The sequence below is a fragment of the Amyelois transitella genome, chromosome 18 (genome assembly GCF_032362555.1).
Source record: "Amyelois transitella isolate CPQ chromosome 18, ilAmyTran1.1, whole genome shotgun sequence".
NCBI lineage: Eukaryota > Metazoa > Arthropoda > Insecta > Lepidoptera > Pyralidae > Amyelois > Amyelois transitella.
In genome coordinates, this window is record NC_083521.1 from 7,752,962 (window position 1) to 7,773,112 (window position 20,151).

Consider the following 20,151-nt stretch of genomic DNA (forward strand, 5'->3'; position numbering starts at 1 on the left):
AGGTATAAATTGGCCTCGTAACGGATGATTATTTCATCAATTTGCTTATTAAGTACAATTGTCTCAAAACAACGGGGTAGTAATGATATAATTGGATCGAAATCAGTAGGTTGTAGTGTATTAGCCAATTTACGAAATGTTTTCTAACATTAAAATATATTGCCTATTAAAATAATTAGGTAGACATTTAAAAGTGCCATATTATGTAGTTTCTGGTATTTTAGAATAGGACCACACCACTCCATCTTTGAGGAATAGGCACAATCACATAGTGCAACTTTAATCATGATCCATGATAGTTTCCTGCAATGGTTGCGTAGATCAGACGGTAGACAGATCGAGTAAAACCCAAACTTGATTTCCCCAATCCAGACACATAATTTTATTAAAAGACACATCTCGATGCTAAATTACTTCAATATCTAGTTATCTAGGTCATTATGGTGTGCCGTGTGGTTCTCGGAACTTTGGAATAGCACCACCCCATATCTTTCCCATGGTTGTCATAAAGGCGATTAAGGGAAAGGCTTATAAAATTGGGATTCTTGTAAGGGATGGCTAGCAACCTGTCACTATTTGAATCTCAATTCAATATTTTAGCATACAGCTAAACGCGGCCTTTTAGTCATTTCAAGTCTGTTGGTTCTGTCTATCCCGCAAGCATTATAGACGTGATCATATGTATGTATTTAGGTACATATCTTTTGGTAACTTTTTTATGAGTTTGAGATACTAAGGGCAGCTGGGCCGCTACAGAACCCTTCGTGGGCGAGTCCGACTCGCATTGTTGGTTCTTTTAAAAACTTGTGAACGAGTGAATATAATTCTTCGTCCAAAAGTAAATGTCTCTAAAAAGATACAAAAAACAGGCACTAAACTGTCAATGTCCCACAATTGTCATAAAGCCTTGTCATGTTAATAATTGTCATGTCACTGTCAGTCATCATTTACCTAACTGAGATTTAATGTGTGTGAAAAAAATTGTGAGGTTTACATCTTATTGAAAATCAATGAATTTGTAAAGAAATTGCATCATACATCTGTTAAGATAGATCCAAATTGAAAGAATTTAGGTAACTATCAAGCATTTGTGGATTAATTTAAACATATTCATTATAACCTAACCAATTACTTGCCAACACGTTACTTAAGGTATTAACTACATTTTCTATTTTATTTCTAAGTTTTTAAAACAAATATGTGTAAGTTTATGTTGTATCTTACATCTCTTTCCATCCAAAAGATATTTTATGAATCTTCAACAACACACTAGTTGAAATCAATTCCATATGGAAAGTTGGAATTAATTCAGTTGTGATATTTTTTTCAGAAAATGGCTGAGGAACAGTTAAACCACTTAACTCTGAATGATGATGACGATGTGGTAAATCCATGGACTGTTACAGGGAAATCTGAAACTGGTATAGATTATGACAAATTAATAAGTAAGTATGTAATTAAATAGGTACTTTAATGCTTTGAAAATATGAAGTTATAACAACTGAAAACTTGAAAATAACAAGTAGCATGGTAAATTTATCTGTTTCATTAAAAATGAATGTCAAACAAGTTATTTACACAAATATCATTTTTCATTACATCTCATTCGATTGAATCTAAACTATGAGTAAAATGAAAGCTATTTTCTGGCCCACATATTATTGGACACATTCTTTTATTAAAAGAAAAAGGTATGTATTTAGTTTACTAAACATGATGGTCTGTTGAATTATAGACTTACTATTTCCTTTTCAGAAAGATTTGGCAGTCAAAAAATTGATGATGAACTTATAGCAAGATTTGAGAAAGTAACAGGCCATAAAGGTAAGTCACATATTTATTAAGAATTGAGTTAGCTGAAATTTATTTCCGTGATTTTAGAGTTTAAGTCGCATATTTATTAAGAATTGAGTTGGCTGAAATTTATTTCCGTGATTGCACATTTATTTATACATACATACATATCATCATGCCTTTTACCATTGGGAAAAGCAGATACAGTAGAATCCGTTTAGTACGACTTCGCATATAACAACCAACCGTTTTTAGCGACGCAACTATAGACATATGTTTGGTTTCGTATCGAGCCACTATGAAAGTACATTCGTTTATTACGACTCCGCTTATAACGACCGACCGCTTTTAACGACGGAATTCAACGCACATTGTCCGGTTATAACGACGTGCGTCGACGTGTTTACAAACAAATCTAAGTTATAGGTACATAATAGAAGCTATCCCCGCCCCGCGCACCTACCTAGCCCATGCATCGCAGACTGTCTGTTTTGTTTATGTTACATTTCCTAATTTGCGGGTGACAAGTGAGTGCGCGTACTAAAATGGCTAAGCGAAAAAGTTTCTCTATTGAAGAAAAAAGTTTTATTTTACAACGTTTAGAAGCTGGCGAGTCGAATGTAACTATTGCGAAGGAACTTGGTGTAAATCACTCGACTATATCCACAATAAAAAAGAATAAACACAAAATAGAACCTTTGTTTAACGCAAACGTTTTAAAACCTAAACGCGTGAGGGAGTCGTCTCAAGAACAAGTTGATGTGGCACTTTTACAGTGGTTTAAGCTGCAACGTAATCGAGGAATACCCGTCAATGGGCCCATGCTTCAAGAAAAGGCTTATTATTATATATTAGTCACCTTAATACGTATTAATACGTATGTACATAAATTTTGTATATGATTATTAAAAAAAAAAAATGATTGTTTAGTACGACTTCCGGTTATTACGACGTAATATCACTGGTCCCTTGACCGTCGTTATAACCGGATTCCACTGTACTATGGATTTTCACTTGCTATGATAGTTACAGACCTCTTGTGCATCCTCCACACTCATTATTCTTTTTTTGTATATTTGACAATTATGTACATTTATGAAAGATGTAATTAGTGAAAGGTCCTGATGTTTCCCAATCGTGACGTAGCATGAATGGATTGATGAATGTTGGTAGAAGAAGAACAAAGAAGTGGAAAAAATAGTATTCTATACCCCTCTGGGAAAAGACAAAGAAAATAATAGAATGCTATTCTGTGTTTTTTAATAAAAGTAAATTTTCATATTTCAGCTCATCATCTGTTAAAAAGAGGTGTATTCTTCTCCCACCGAGACATGCACAATATTCTGAACCTGCACGAAGCTGGCAAGAAGTTCTACCTGTACACAGGCAGAGGGCCGTCATCGGAGAGCATGCATCTTGGTCACATGATACCGTTTATGTTTACTAAGTATGAATATCTAATTTTACACTATTATTTCTCTTCTATTTTTATTCATATAATATACAGATTCATTTAGTCCCAAAGTTTGAGACTTGATTGGGACACTAACTTAACCATACTACATTTCATATTAAAGATCCAGGCCAATTAGCAAAAGTTTAATTTCCATCTCAACCTGAACCTTGTTTGAACACCAGCTCTTTGGTTCATAGCCGTTGCCTCTGTTACATCAGTAATATTCAATTGCATTATATTTCAGATGGCTACAGGATGTGTTTAACGTCCCTCTTATAATCCAACTGACGGACGATGAGAAGGCTCTGTGGAGGGACATCAAAATTGATGATGCCCGACAGATGGCCTTCAACAATGCCAAGGATATCATAGCCATAGGATTTGACACCAAAAACACGTTTATTTTCAACGATTTGGATTTTATTGGGTTAGTATAACAATTTTTTGTTTGGTTTCTTAAAATAAAGAGTTAAAAATTGTTTCTGACAGCCAATCTGCACATGTTTTAACTATAATACCCGATTTTTCTCTTTGTATGAATGAACTATACTATATTCATACAAAAAAGGTATAGATTGAATCATAAAATTAAAGTAATATTAATAAAAAAAAATTGCATGTTTACAGCATTTATACATTGCGTTTGTTGACCAATCACCACCTGTACAGTGGGCCACATGGAAAAATATACTACATACATATACTTTTCTATGTATCCTCCTGTACATTCCAAAGATCCAATAATATTACATAGCCTACTTACATACTCATTGGGTTATCTTGTTTCGTAAAATGACAATGTTGTTGTTTTTGACACATTATCTATTTGATAATAAATACGTCATAATGCATGCGTGTGTGTGGTAAGCTAAATTACCTTGGTATGCACATAGCATACAACACCCCACTTTTCCAGTGGGATAGGCAGAGACTATATTATGTACTTGCCACTATCCTTACTTCTTCCTCTTGATAGCAAAAGATACTTAAGTCAGGTTATCAACATACTTCCTTTAGGGTCACAATCCCGTTGAAAAAGGGTTCGAAACTCGTAGTCGTTAGAAACTGCACGGCCCAACTACCTATTATACGCGTATACATTCATACACTCAATCACGTTTTAATCCCTTACGCGGTAAATAGAGCCAACAATCTTTTTAAGACTGCAAGGCTATACTAAGCTGTATGGATTAATGATGGAATTGACATTTATATGGATACATACATACATACATATGGTCACGTCTATATCCCTTGCGGGATAGACAGAGCCAAAAGTCTTGAAAGACTGAATGGCCACATTCAGCTATTTGGCTTAATGATAGAATTGAGATGCAACTAGTGACAGGTTGCTGGCCCATCGCCTAAAAAAGAATCCCAAGTTTGTAAGCTTGTTTGTAAGCCCTTACGCCTTTTACGACATCCATGGGAAAGAGATGGAGTGGTCCTATTCTTTTTTGTATTGGTGCTGGGAACCACACGACTTATATGGATATTGGAATGAAGAGGGGGGAATCCTTATATTTATTTCACTTTTTTCCATTTCAATTGTTTCCAGCCAGTGCCCGGCTTTCTACCAGAACATGGTGCGGATACAGAAATGTGTGACATACAATCAGGCTAAAGGCATATTCGGTTTCGGGGACTCTGACGTCATCGGCAAGATCACCTTCCCGTCAATAGAGGCCGCGCCAGCCTTCTCAACGTCATTCCCCTTTATATTTGATAATAAAGTGGTGAGTATTATGTTGAATCTCAATTCTATAATTAAGACAAACAGATGAACGTGGCCTTTCAGTCTTTTGATGACTGTTGGCTGTCTACCCCGTAAGGCATATAGACGTGATTATGTGTTATGTATTTTGTTCTACAGTAAGCCATATATAGTATACCAACTTATTTTTGTATCATAAATATATCGAATATGGTCTATGTGGCGAACTGATCTATAATAAATTGTGTTAAATTTAATTCATTGGCATCTTTTAATGTATAATATGTGCACGTTTATGTAATAAAAATATTCAAGGGTGTTGTATCCTTGAACAAAAACTAATATCATTAACTTGTATGAAAAAAAGAATGTAGGGACTGGCTAGTGGAATGTTGTATCTGCCTACTTACCTGCATATAGCCAATGTACTTTATGTATGTAGATGACAGCCATTTTATAAATTATTTCCGCGCCTCAACACCCTTGACTAGGAACATATCTCGGTCATATAAAAGTATTGTGAACGAATGATGGAGATTTTTTTATTAATTTTCTTTACTTCCAGTTACCATGCCTAGTGCCGTGCGCAATAGATCAGGACCCGTACTTCCGTATGACTCGCGACGTGGCCTCACGTCTGAAGCTGCCAAAACCCGCGCTCATACATTCGTCATTCCTACCCGCATTGCAAGGAGCTCAACACAAGATGTCTGCCAGCGACCCTAATGCTTCTATATTCCTGAATGACACGCCTAAGCAGATCAAAAATAAGGTGAACCCTTTACATTGAACACAAATAGATCCTAAAAGGACTAAATCTTCTTTACAATTAAGTCCTGAAATGACTCCAAATCGATTATGTCTCCCAATCGGTTTAAGTCTGTCACGATCGACTCCAAGTCGATTTGAGTCAACCATAATCAACGCCAAATCGATTAAAGTCTATCATAAATCAACTAGAAATCGACTTAAGGATATCCTTTATCGACTCCAGATATAACCTATATGTGTCGATTTTAGACATAAATTGTACATAAAATAAACATTTGAAATTCATTTCAGATAAACAAATACGCATTCTCCGGCGGGCAGGCGACGGTCGAGGAACACAGGGAGAAAGGTGGCAACACTGACGTGGACATATCTTACAAGTACCTGTCGTTCTTCTTGGAAGACGACGATAGATTGCTGGAGGTGAGATATTGTATTGTAACAGATTAAAAGAAGGTCATGCTGTAGTTAAAAGCATATTTAATGTTATCTCTGATAACATTAAATATGCTTTTATAATGCAAGATGTTTTGTTTAAGTAGTTATGTTACTGGATTTAAGATATCCGCACTAATAATAAAGATAAAATATTTTTGTTTTTATGATTGTAACGAAACGAAACTTAAAAACGACTCAATCTATTTTGATGAAATTTGGTACACAAATATGCCTACTTTTTTCTGGAAATTCCCACGGGAGCGCGCAAAAGATAATATACGGAGTTCGGATACCTTAATCATTTCGTTTCATAGAAGACTTCAAAGGTTCTTAAGGTGCACCCAGCAAATAAGTAGACCCTATTTTTTGACACTTCATTTAAAAAAATCTTCTGTGCAGCGTTATAAAGTAGAATTTTGTTCAACTTTCGTGCCGGGAACTATTTAGGAAACTAAGCAGTCTAGTTTGAAGTTTGACGTCTAAAACTTCTTTCAATATAGGAAATCTTTTTAATTCCAGATTAAAAAACAATACGAAAGCGGCCAGCTACTAACGGGTGAGCTGAAAAAGTTGGCCATAGACACAATAACCCCATACATACAGGCGTACCAGATGCGGCGGGCCGCCATCACTGATGACGTCATGCGGCAGTACTTCCAACTGAGAAAACTGGAGTTCTAAACCATAGACTAAATTAATTTATTTTTATTTTAAGCATCAAAGCGGCCGTGAGGTGATTTCGTTCCGAAGAGTTTTTATAACTCAGTGAATGATCTGATCTGGATTTTTGGAGCCATTTTGTTAGTGATTGATCTCAGAGTTTGATCGAAACAAATTTTAAGTTTTCAAGTATACTATTTTGTAACATGCAGTTGTAGTCTCGATTAATTTCCTTGAAATTATTTCTGTTATAAAAGATTACTACAAAAACTTAACAATATTTTTACATTTCAATGGAGAAACTTTTCAATAAAATTTTCAGATATCAATTCTTTTTTTGAAATGCATTTTACATATGTATTTGTTTTAATGCTGTCTAATACAAAAATGCATTGCTTTGCGGCCAGTTCCTATAGCTAGCTAGAATGGTATTTATATAAAAAAAAAACAAATTTAAAGACTTTTTATACAGTTATCCATGGCATAATTTATTATTCTAATATTGATTTCTTCTATTTATTGCACAAGCATTTATAATTTTTATTCACCACAAGGATTCTTTATAGACTAAAACTACAAAGCAATTTCAGTCTATATATGTGCGTTCCTAAGTCTGTTTAAATTGATAGACCAATCAGGTTACGATCACTCAGAATAAAGATTTGTGATTGGTTAATTTAACTTGTCTGCTTGTAACGAAATTTACACATAGTTATATTGACTATTTGCTAATTCCAAGAGTATTACTTCGTTTTTAATATTATCATGACATTGAATGTCTGTATGTTTGTTTGTCGCACGAATATAGGCCTTATTTATACTTTGTGAAAGCGGCTGTGCTTAAAGCATAACAGTATTGTGAGTTTACTGCTAAGGATAATAAAATCTGTCATTTTAATATTAATTTAGTTGTTTCTTTTTAGCATTATGTTCAGTAATGCAAATACCAAAAGTCCACCCCCAGTCTAAAATAGTACGGTGGCTAGAAATTCAGAACTTGACCGAAAATACAGGCGAGCAAATTGCTCTCGTCGCCCAAATCCTGCTCCAAAATTTCTACATACAGAGTTAGGTTTTTTTAGGTTTAGAATAACTTTATTCTCATAAGATTTACATAAAATAAATCACTTACTGAGAAAACAATATTTATATAAAGTATGGGCATGCATTTTATACAAAATAAATATAAATATAAAAAACCAATAGCCTCGACACAGAGGGTATAGAATAATAAATATGAAAAAAAAATAGTAGGGTAGATCTACGGAGCTACTTTCAGAGTGGTAGTATACACTGCCCCAACAACTTCGTTTATATTAATAAATAAGCGTATAGTCAACCGCGTACCGAATTATCCTGTAAAGAGCGGTAATATAAGCGAATTTGCAATAATTTGGGTAGGTAGGTATGCTGTGAACTGTTCATAAATCTTTCCTGGTGGCAGGATGGAAGTCCAATTATAATTGGTATATATAATAGTACATATGGTTAGTTATTATAAACGTGCGTTCAACCAACCGTCACTTAGGTCCGGCTTACATTTCCATTGGCAAGAATTTTGGTTAAAATAAATATATTAGTTATACTGCATATGTAGCACAATGTAATCCTTACTATTTAAACCACATTAATAATATATTCCAAAACAAACAAAAAGACAATAGTTTGCCACACAAAGACGCTAAGGCGGTCGAGAAAACTAAAAATTGTACCGCAACACTTGTGTACATAAGTCCACGCAACTTTGATCCAATATACATGACAATAGGATAGCGTATGGCTGACACAGTCCTAAAGTAGAACAGGTAGAAGCGACATCACATATTGTTGTAAATATTGTAATAAATCGTGTAATTGATAGTGATCAGTTCTAAAAAAAATCTATCGACTTACAATTGAACCGTCTGCACGTTTATGTACAGTCAGTAATAAAATAAGTGTGCCGAAAGAAGAAACTTTTTAGTAAAATGTATAATCAGACGTATGATGACGAACATCCAATCCCTCTAATAGCTAACTACGTCGTCAAAGAAGGAGAGGAAGAGGAAAAGAGGGAGGCAGAAGATAGAGTTATTCTAGAAATTGGGAAGCCTGATGACAAACCACGGGAAGAGCATACATTTTCCCATAAAAAGTATGATAAGACCATAGCGCATCATAGATCTTATGTGTTGGAGGACTATGAGCCCCGGAGAGTGACGTATTTCAGGCCGTATGATCTAGAACATTCGAGTAACGAAGGTATGTCTCATTGCGAATCCTTATGTCATTCTTACTCATGTAGGTTTTGTCATAAGTTTCTTTACCTTAACATCTCTTAACAAAATCTGTAGCAAAAACTCCAGCAGCAAAAGCTAGCACAAATCTTTAAACACCAGTTAAAATAGCATGTACACCCTAATTTTGATAGCTAACAGCTAAGAGTAGGTATTACAACCCAGAATATGCTATGACGAAAATGGGATAGGGGCCTAAGGTCTACCTAACAAAATCACTTACGTGGACTGCGAAAACATTGTCAAAATGAAATAATCCGCATTCTGCACCACGGGAAATGTGCCTATATAATTTTTTTTCACAATTTGAATCTTAAATTTGGAAGAGGATGAGTTCAATAATCGTCTTTACCAATGCTCAGCGACATATCTACCTGATTTTTTTTTAAACTTATAGCAAAAAACACAAAAACAAAGAGTAAATTCAGAAAAACAGAAAAATATCATTTAAAATGTTAAACTGAGATTTCTATCCATTTAAACCTTCCAGGTTCTAGGTATTACGAGCAAGAGTTCAGAGAGAGTGTAGTCCAAGAGACAGCTAATTCTGAGTCTTCTTTGGACTTTTCCCACGAGTCGCAAGAAACTATTAAGTACAATGAAGATCCACCGCAGGAGGCCATCTTGAATTGGAAAGAGAGGGCACTACAACTTGAAAAAGGTAATACTTATCAAGCAAATGAAATGGCAAGAGCACGCGTAACAATACCCAGTGGTACGAGAAATATGATAAGGAGCGCGTGGTCCGTAAATGATTATTACCTACATGCAATAAAATATAAGTAACGTATGGGAACTTACCTTTCAGAGTATAAGAAGACAGCTTGCGACAGAGAAAGGACACGAATGAGGGACATGAACCGTGCCTTTGATCTGCTGCGGTCTAAGCTACCAGTCACCAAGCCTTCCAAGAAGAAATACTCCAAGATTGAGTGCCTCAGGTATTAAATACCAATTTTCACCGTTCCTTGCCAGTCCACCTATTGTAGGCGATGAGCTAGCAACCTGTCATAATAAAAGACTAATAGACCACGTTCAGCTGTTTGGCTGAATGATAGAATTAAGATTCTAATAGTGACAGGTTGCTAGCCCATCGCCTAAAAGAAAAATCCAAATTTATGAGCCTTTGCTTTAGTCGCCTTTTACTACATCTATGGGAAAGAGATGGAGTGTGTATATTCTTTTCTATTGGTGCCGGGAACCACACTGCGCTGCCGGTACAACTGAGTACAACGCATATGTAACATATTATAAAAGTCATGTGTAGGTATTTGACGCTGGCACTGCGGTTTTAAACCTTTCTAGACTACCGAGTACGAAGTTGATAAAAAATTAACAGAATATAACTTTTTCAGGATAGCAATCTCCTACATCCGTCAACTAGAGTACATTCTCTCTGGTGGTACAATTGAAGAAAATTTAACCTTTGAAACACAAGTCTCGGAGCTGAGGCGGCGGCAACAGAGATTTTAGCGACTCCTATCCCACTGCTGAACTGGACATAGGCTAGGCTTTCTTTGCCTGGGGCCTGTGCTATTATAAACTATGATACAGCTACAATTTTAGAAATTAATCAAATGAACCCCCAACCTGATTACGGAGAATCTCAGTAGAATATGTTTCTTGACATTTTGTGTTCGAATGGAATTTCGGGTTGATAGAATAATATGAGATTTAATTATCTTGTCTACTTGCTATCCTAGCTGACGAAATTTGCCATTGGCTTGAAAAACGCAGGTCTAGATCGTTGTGATCTGCTATACTATACTAGTAAAATTGTACAACAATATGAACACGGCAAATTTCTCCATGCGCGCTTAATTTACAATCCAACAGGCGCTTACTTCAAAGCCATCTCTAATTTTACAATGTGTACAGTCAACGGCAGCGAAACATGATAAATAAATAATTTTTCAGTCTATAAAAACCAAAACCACCTACCGGGGTTTCTGCCGTTAACTCTACAAGAGGGAAGGGTTGCAATAAAAACCATAAAGAGTTTTAAGCTTATTAATACAATTATGAGAAATACAATATTTTTAACAGAGTCTTACATTATTTTTACACGATCGTTTTGAACCCTACTTTTATTTCACAAAATAGACGTGACAAGAAACTCTCACTCACAAATTTAACCTCTCTTTCTGATCTTCCTCTCAATGTTCGCTTGTTCCTCTTTTTTCTTCATCGCATCGAGATAGGCTACGTAGGCGCATTTAAACAGCAAAGGAACTTTGACGACCCCTTAGAAAGAAGAATATAATTAATACAAAATTGAACTACATTTAACAAAAGTATTACCAGCCAGTGAAGATAGATAACCAGACCTAAAATATTTAACAAATGCATAGACACTCGACACCCATGACTCAAAAATCGTAGAGCTGTTTTTGAGTTTGCATGATTATTTTTCTATCTAAACCGGATAAAAGATCATAAAAGAGATCAAGAAGGTTCACCTCGATAGGAGTTTGTTCCTTATTATATTCGTATCATACAAGTATGAATCACAATACAATCTCTCCAGAAAGAACTTAACGCAAGAGATATTAAGTAGCAAGGTAAGTAATTAAGTAGTAGGTATTTACCAGAAAAACAAGTTGTCACTACTTCCTTGTACATGAGGTATATGGGCGCGAGTATACTTTCAGTGCTTTCCTTTTTCTGTAATTACACAACAACATAGTTCACTCTTTGTCTCTTAGTCTCAAACATGAACCAAGTTCTACTAACTCTAAGACCTGTACCAGAACCATACCGAGGAGTAACATAAGCAGAAGTAACTTCAATTAACATTGCCTTATTAACCGAGGCTCAAAATAAAATCATGGAATCTCAGTTAATTTTTTACTACAATAAGTATAAAGGTAGGTATAATTACATCAATTGTAATTATACTGACATTGCTATCTCCACCGACAAGTTATCATGCCATTAACGAAATCCTTGTAACAGAACATTGTCAATAATATGACCCAATTATACCAGGGAATTATCAGCAAAGAGGAAGTTGTATACCGCCCACCCCACAACGTGCGCGATCAGATATCCACATACATCAAGGACTTACTAGCTCAGTCTCCTCTCATTTTAGAACTTTTTTCAAATTTTATTGAATGGCTGCTTTTTTTAATCAGAGAGAAAAGCTATGTACCAGTTACATGTATAATAAACAAGGCGGGTGTAAATGGAGGCGTTGAAAGACGAGCGCTTGATCAAACCGGTCATGTATCCGTATGATGTAGTCTGCCGGTGTATAACGGACCTTAAACTTTTTGAAGTTTCAGATTAAAAAAAAAAATACGTCCATCAAGAGCTTCCTTTTCCAAAGTTTTCATTTACACTTGCCTTGTATGTATACCTAGCTAACCAGATTAATCTAAATAAATATCTATCTAAAAAATAAACTTGTTAAAACAAAACTACACTACAATCGCTAGCGTAAAGCAAGCTTAGCTCGGACTTTTAACGGTGGCATCCATCGTATGCGAGTATCGGTAACTACTAGGCTATCATAACTTCGAAGATATTTCAAGGAATTTTACCGCGCAACAAGCGTTAAGCGTGTTGGCCTGCCCGAGTGTGTCCATTTCTGAGTGATGTCTGATACCGAATGTAAAGGAATGGTTTAATTCCCATTAGGGAATGGGGAACTATACTTGTCAAAATCAATAAGTAAGTAATTTAATAATTACTATACGAAATATTGCTCGAATAAGGCAAGGTCTATTCAGCGAGCGAACTTATACATACTGCGATATAGGTACCTAACGCACAAAACATAAAATTTTTTTATTAGACAGGGCAAGGTATAAAATAATAATTATCAAACGTTGATAGAATTTTTTATCGATATAACTTGTTGATGGCACAATAATGCCATCCGTCTTGAAGTAGACTCCAGTGTACTAGGATATCATAATATTATAAGAGTTTGCCAGTAGGTACGTCCTATACTGCGATTGTTTGTACGACAACCCTCATATAAAAACGTGTGTGTGACTAATATCTATACCTACTATACCTAGTCATTACATCCAATAATGAATTGTTTAACTATGTAGGCATTAGGTTTGGTAATTGTAGAAGTCCTCAACACAATAGCAAAATAAGATACCTAGCAAGTTAGTCGAACGTAAACTGAAAGAGTTCGCGGTTCAAGTAAATCAGACCTGTGACTAGCTTCCTAGTCAGCGCCGGTTGTAGTCTTTCCCCGGGCTGATCTCATCATCCAGAAAATTATCAAGTTTAATTGTTTGTAATTGCAAGTCTCCTATCAATTAATGTCTACTTTGATGCTTCCTATCGATCTCATCTTTCTATCCTAGAGCTAAAACAGCTAGTGTGTCAATTTACCTGATGAATAATTGACAGTAAACCCATTGCTAGAATGAGCACAATGGAAATCGAATGCGATGACGTAACTATATACACTAGGAACACATGAAGTCGAAGAAGACATGTTATCTCTTTTCCTTGTAAATACTGTACAAAAAATATTAAAATAATACATATAGTAGGTAGGTATATACATATAAACTGTGATTAAAAGACAAAAATTTAACCTACTATGACGTTACCACACAAATCAAAACTGGGTGGACGCCTAGTGTTAATACTTCGGATGTATTCTGACCATCGGCGAAGACACTCGGAAACATCTTGCTGGTCGCCCCACACGCCTTGAGTGTACGTAAAATACACAGCGCCTACCAGGATACCAGCCTAAACAGAGAAATGCAGTTCAAAATTGTTACAATATCTACCAACAATCACGAAATATCGAGGAGGTTAACTAAATGAACTCGTTAGAACTGATTCGTAGTAACGAATCAAGAAGTTACGGAGTACTAGGATAGCATAACGATATTGAGCTTACTTTGACGGCGTACATTAGTTTGCCATGCGCGTAAGGTAAGGGCATTTTCGGCATTGCTATTTTCTTTGCTTTGCCACTTTTCCTCAGCTTGAATTCTTCTTTGTCGCATACCTTGATACATGTAGGGTTAAGAGGTACCTCTGTAAAAAAGTAACATCATCTTGTGGAATTTTTTACGAAAATTACTTTAACGTACACACTTTATCTACTAACATACAAAACATAAAAACGTCTATATCCCTTGTGGGGTAGACAGAGCCAACAGTCTCGAAAAGACCGAATTTGTACTTATGGGAACATTAGGTGTATCAAATTGAACTAAATTGATACACCTAATGTTCCCATAAGGTATTCATTTAATTTCTGATTTAAGGTGAAAAAAATGCTTATCTTAATTTTTTTATACGTATTACAAGCGCAATTTGAAAGTAACTAAAATAATAGAGAAAATAACATCACGGAGCAGGGATTACATCATTTGTAATAAATACTAGGACGCGAGAAACTTCAAGAGATCGAACGCAACGTACTACGTTACAGCGTTGTTACAGCGAAGCGAATCAATATTTCATTCATGAAAGTGTGTTTCATGAAAATATCTGCTATCTCCACTCCATCAATATTTTAGTTTTAACCATAATATAGCTCTCTCTTTCAGTAGGTAAGTTATCAGCTGGATGTAAGTCTTTGTTAGTAAAGTACATCATTGGCAGTGTATAATATTTTATACTGCTGGTCATCTTACGAAACTAATTCAGAATTTTAATATGCTTACAATTTATTTAAGCTTTTGCTTTCTATTTGCTGTCAACAAGAAATACGTATGACGTCTTGGTAAGAGCTGTTTTAGACTCGCTCATTCAAATAACGTGTTACGTACTTCGTTAGGCATATCTAAGGTAGTTTAAGGGGTTCCATACGTAAAAGGTAATTTTGTTTTTTGATGCGATTGTCACACCAATGTATTATTGTTGTGAAACTAAATTAATAATCATCAAAACAAATATAACTTTGTAACTAGCGATCCCCTTCGGCTTCGCACGGGTAGTAGATAGTATATATTAAAAAATGATTCAAAATCCGTTGCGTAGTTTTAAAGATTAAGCATAGGTACATACATACATACATAAATCAGACGGACTGACGCGGGAAGCAATTTTGCTTTATACTATGTAGTGATCTGATCATGCACATTACTTATACAAAGCTTTAGTTTTTGACAATCTTCTTCTTCCACCTGGCGAAAACACTGAAGAGGAGAATTCTTTGATAATATCATGTGTGAATTCTTTTTTATGTAAAATTTCGATAGATTTTTAAATTCTAAACTATATATATTATATTTTGCAATTTTTTTTAATCGTTTGCCGCCGGTCACTGACTCGCCCGGTCGTTATCTAGACTAGCTCAAAAATAACCTAAGGAAGATAACTGAAATGAGTTACGACACTGGTGGCCTTCGACTGTCCCATCATTATGCTGTCATTTCATTGATTTATCGATATTCTATGTTCTGATAGGTAGGTATTTAATTAATAAAAAATAACATCAAATGAAAATTATGATAAAAGATCTTTTTTTTTTCTTTGCATAAATACTTTTTGTAGTAGCTCATATTGTTTTAGTTTTTTTTTTAGTACCTACTTAGGTAGTACAAAATTTTTACTTACTTACCTTACCGACATAAGTTACCGACAATACAAATATTTACACAGTGGTCGTTTATAGCAAATCCTAAACTTTACCTCTCATAAAATTTGAAGACAGCTTATGTAGACGAAGTGTGAAGAAAACAAACGAATTTTGAATCACTTTTACAAAGCATATAAAAAAAATCGATTTAGACGAACAGTGAATGAAAGAAACCTGCTAGACGGATCGGTATTAACTGGTATAAGTACTAGGAGCGCATAGATCACCAGGATATGCGTGACACCTGAATGCGGCAGATACGAGACAAGTTTCCCAAAAGGAATTCTATCTTATAGTAAGAGATCCTAAATTCTTTTGGCAGAACCATGTCAAGTATAGGCGTTTTGTTGTTGTACAACTTGATAAACTTTTGCTCCTGGTGTGGTTGGTATGTTGTATGTCCGCAAACATATTAGATTAAAATTCTACCCAGAGATTTTTTTATATTTTTTCATGTTATTCTAAAAACTTCTAAACTTTAGGTATTTTGAAATATTATGAATGCGCGAAATTAGCTTAACCTGCTAGTTTTTCCTTTATATGGGTTTGGATTTATCGTTTGTCCCTGTATAAGATATATGTACTACAAATCTGTTTTACCAAGAAGTAGAAAAAAAAGCGAATCTTTGATTGTTTGTTACACCTTCATATTTCCGCGGCTCAATAGTGGAATAGAAAGATTAACGAAAATTTAACAAATACCATTAAAGTTAACCTTATTTAATAGGAATACCTTGAGATAGGTATCGTTGAATAAGGTTATACATATATCTTGAACAATTTTAAAATTGAATAAATTAAATTTTAATAAACGATAAAACTTATACAAAAACCTTAAAGGATTCGATTTAATAACATCCTTCTGTCGCCGTTAGGTTAAAAATCAAGGCGTCTTTTGCAGACCGTTGCAGATTTCTGCAATCCACCCGACTCAGTTCCAAACCTCTGGTTCTACTACTCTAATATTCTACTGTATACTGATAGAACCTGAAAATAAAGTATTTCAGCCACTAAAATGTTAACCTTACCTTGAACAGGAACACATATTTTTTCCGGTGTACACTTCTCATATATCTGCATATCAGGCTTCGGATGTTTGACATGTTTCGCCAAGTTTATAGTTCTGCATGCCTCGCATCTTATGCGATCCTGCTTCAAATTTTCACACATTTTGCTAAAATACTTAACTATAAATTTACAAAAAAATATAAACTGTAAATTTTGTAACAAAATGAATAGATATGTTTTGAAGGCAAAAACTGATTGTCAGGTTGAAAGAATGAAGAATATTTCGTAAAGTTTTTCATGATGTTGACAGTACTAATATAGCGTTTTATATAAGAAGATTTTATTTATGTTCTCAACAAAATTCGTATCTGCTTCATCAATAACCGACCTTGGCTTCAGACTAAGGTTTAGACATTAATCTCTCAAAATTTTAACATGTTATTTTTTTTTATTAGAAGCCGAAGTTACCAATTACTCTATTCAGAGTTAAGTACTTACATTAGTCTGAGTGCTATGCGATAGTTTACAGTGAGGGAAATTATCATAGGGAATCCTGCATAGTAACACAGGGTTCCCATGAAAAGACCTTTTGGAGGGCAGACGGGACTAGATTCAAGTAATACCTGTCTTGCCCATTTCAGAATCGCAGTCATAGTCACACCCCGGACTTCTCTCAAGATAGGACGCCACCGCGACTAAAATAATAAGAAGGAAGAGTTCTTAACGCTGACCTCCTTTTTCAGTCGGTTGAAAACGCTACCAATGTGCCAATCCAAAGACAGAATAATAGTAGCGCTCGTAAACGGAAGCTGATAGCGATAGGCCCATGCGTGGGCGCACGGGTATGTGGGCTTCCGTTCGGCCGTTGTGCAACGCACTTGCTTCCCGACTTGACCATAGGATAGCCGATAACGCACTTGCGAAATATTGCCAAATTTCGACCTTACCGGGAAGTGAGGCTTATTGAGGTTTTATATCCGCCTATCGTGTGCGTTGCTATGCTGAGCTCATAGAATTACGATTCCTATGGCTTCGATACGCCTGGTAGCGAAGATAAAACATAGTGTCTGCCAGCTGCTTCACTTCCCGTGCAGATTGTAAAAATTAATCAAGGGAAAGGCTGATACACTTGGGATCCTTCTTTTAGGCGATGAGCTTGCGACCCTGTCACTGTAGGAAACTCAATTCCGTCATTCGGCAATACAACTGAAAGTGGCCTCTCAGTCTTTTCGCGACTGCTGGCTCTGTCTACTCCGTAAGGGATGGAGACGTGATTAATATGTATTTATATTGATAGGTCAAATAAATAAACTTTTGAAATAATTTGTTGATAGATTGTCTCAAACTCTTCAGCACGCTCATATGACTAAGCACTAAACAAAATCTTTCATAACAAACTGACGAGAATACACCTTATATTTGCCTGATCAACAGTCTTATGGCTTTGATAGAACTGACCGTTAAAGAGAGTCCTTTTACAACTGCCATATTGGATATGGACCTACGATAAACTAAGACTTCGTGTGAGAAGCTTATCTTATAAATCGTATGTTAGGTAGACAGAGCTTGTTGATGATAAAGTGATTCAGTATATTTTGACATAACATTGCAGAGTGCGCTCTGCATTAAATAAATATGTCCAAGTGGGAAGCAATCAGTCAAAACGCAGCATCTATTATTAAAAGCCCTCTTCAGTTGTAAAGTCCTTTCAGAAGTCATCGCAATCAAAAGCGCGAAGCTTTCGTCCATTGAGTGGATGGTTTCATGAATGACAGTGGAGGGGGTCGCTTGAAGCCCGCGCATCACATTGTTCGCTGGAGGCTGCGCGCGCACTCCGCAGTCCACTTGCTAGTGCGTCTGCGCGGTTCGCGGCGCGCTCGGAGCGCGGGAATTTCGAATTTAGAACTCGGTTTTTTCTTTTAAATATTTTTCGACTTGTGTGCCTGACTTTTTAGTGATTGTTCTGTGTTTTCTTTTTAATTTTTACTGCGGAGGCTTTGATAGCTGGCATGCTGCAGTAATTATGGGGCTTTTGAACTTAAGGTGAGTTTAAGTTACCTTTTTTTTTAAATTGTACATCTTTGAGTTATTAAATAAATGAATTGTTTTACACAACATTAATAAGGACAGATAGTTGTGTTTATGTTTGAGTAATATCACAAATAGCCTTTGATTATTTTTTTAACTCTATATCACGAATGTGTAAAACATTCATGATATCGAGCCTTATTACGACCAATTAATTTATATCAAATTAAATTGTTTTCAATATTTTATTAACTCGCTAAATATTTTTATTATAATTTAATTAATAAAAATATTTAGCGAGTTATGCATTTCACATTGAAACTATTTTACGTGATATTTTTCTGTATAAAGTATCTGTCTTCTTTTTAGACAGACTGTACACTGGTACAGTAAAAATAGTAAGAAATAAAGATTTTCAATAATTAACTTAATTTTCGTCATGTTAGTGCATGCATTAATATGCCGATATATGTATTTATAACTGTTTTAAATTAAGATCCGAAAAGAAGATAGAAAGAATATCCTTTATGGCATATAAATTATAACAAAAATAACTTATCCTATACTTATACATGCAAACTCTTCCAGGCAACCGAACCGAAAAGTGAAGTATGGAAATAATTTCAGAAAATTTGTTCATATTGAAACAGATTTTTTTTAAACTATTAAATAATATTAGATAAAATTACAAAAATAAGTTATGTTTTGTTCTCTGTACCTACTTTAAGCCTTTTGAATATCATTATTGTGAATTATAAAACAAATTAAGAATTTCCTAATATGATTGAGGCTATTTTATAGAGGTATAATATTATAACATTTGCCACTGGGATATGCTTTTGCAATTGAAGACTATCAGGCGTTTTATTGTCAAACGCACGACATTAGTCAAATTTTCTAGGTTTTCAAAAAATCACGCATAAAATTTTAAATAACACGTTTCTTTTATCACTTAAATTCTTGATTATCATTCAAGTAATTATATAGTCCGGAAACCGATAAGTAACGTGTAAAAATCATTTCAAAGTCATAATACTCTAGCTAGGGAAGTGATCGTCATTTCTTATAAACTCATTTCATTCCTATTATGAAAGCCTTTTACACTTTTTTCTTCTTTTATAACAACGAGGCGTCAACGAACCATCTCTGGCTTAAAACCCTGTACTTAACATACCATCAGCAATCTCGCTAAATTGCGGCCATCAGAGGGTTTGCAACGAACAAAACCGCGCGTAAATTGTATGTCAAGCCTTTCTTACCCCTTCGTCACAAAATATGTAGAGAACAGAAAATTATATTATGTAGTTAAAAGCATATTCTAATTTTTTGAAATGAAATTTTAAATGAGTCCCTATTGTTAATTATTTGATTTAAATTTGTGTTAACTTAAATAACAGAAACTTTAAAATACTTAACTACTGCTATTTTTATCGGT

General features: G+C 35.0%; 4 protein-coding genes across 5 annotated transcripts in view; 3 read left to right on the plus strand and 1 right to left on the minus strand.

Moving 5' to 3' along the window:
- Positions 1-920: 920 nt before the first annotated feature.
- On the plus strand, positions 921-7,737 carry LOC106129067 (tryptophan--tRNA ligase, cytoplasmic). 2 transcript variants are annotated; one of them, XM_060949302.1, is made up of 9 exons: positions 921-1,073; positions 1,331-1,445; positions 1,756-1,824; positions 3,082-3,241; positions 3,495-3,677; positions 4,809-4,986; positions 5,530-5,736; positions 6,027-6,158; positions 6,693-7,737. In XM_060949302.1, the coding sequence occupies exons 2-9, from the start codon at positions 1,334-1,336 to the stop codon at positions 6,852-6,854; spliced, it is 1,203 nt and encodes a 400-aa protein (XP_060805285.1). In that variant the 5' UTR covers positions 921-1,073; positions 1,331-1,333; the 3' UTR covers positions 6,855-7,737. The 2 variants fall into 2 exon arrangements, with proteins under 2 accessions (XP_060805285.1, XP_060805286.1); XM_060949303.1 differs by having other exon boundaries at positions 932-1,152.
- Positions 7,738-8,635: 898 nt separating this feature from the next.
- Positions 8,636-11,151, plus strand: LOC106129279 (uncharacterized). The gene is made up of 4 exons (XM_013327797.2): positions 8,636-9,074; positions 9,600-9,770; positions 9,918-10,050; positions 10,465-11,151. The coding sequence occupies exons 1-4, from the start codon at positions 8,801-8,803 to the stop codon at positions 10,580-10,582; spliced, it is 696 nt and encodes a 231-aa protein (XP_013183251.2). The 5' UTR covers positions 8,636-8,800; the 3' UTR covers positions 10,583-11,151.
- An 89-nt stretch (positions 11,152-11,240) lies between these two features.
- LOC106129496 (uncharacterized) lies at positions 11,241-16,850 on the minus strand. The gene is made up of 5 exons (XM_060949322.1): positions 16,709-16,850; positions 13,989-14,128; positions 13,679-13,834; positions 11,698-11,773; positions 11,241-11,353 (listed from the first exon to the last, which is right to left on the minus strand). The coding sequence occupies exons 1-5, from the start codon at positions 16,848-16,850 to the stop codon at positions 11,241-11,243; spliced, it is 627 nt and encodes a 208-aa protein (XP_060805305.1).
- Positions 16,851-18,497: 1,647 nt separating this feature from the next.
- Positions 18,498-20,151, plus strand: part of LOC106143273 (papilin) — a 96,132-nt gene continuing 94,478 nt past the window's right edge. The window contains exon 1 of the mRNA XM_060949246.1: positions 18,498-18,731. Within this exon, the coding sequence (XP_060805229.1) occupies positions 18,712-18,731 (20 nt within the window). The 5' untranslated portion in view covers positions 18,498-18,711. The remainder of the gene's footprint in view (positions 18,732-20,151) is intronic.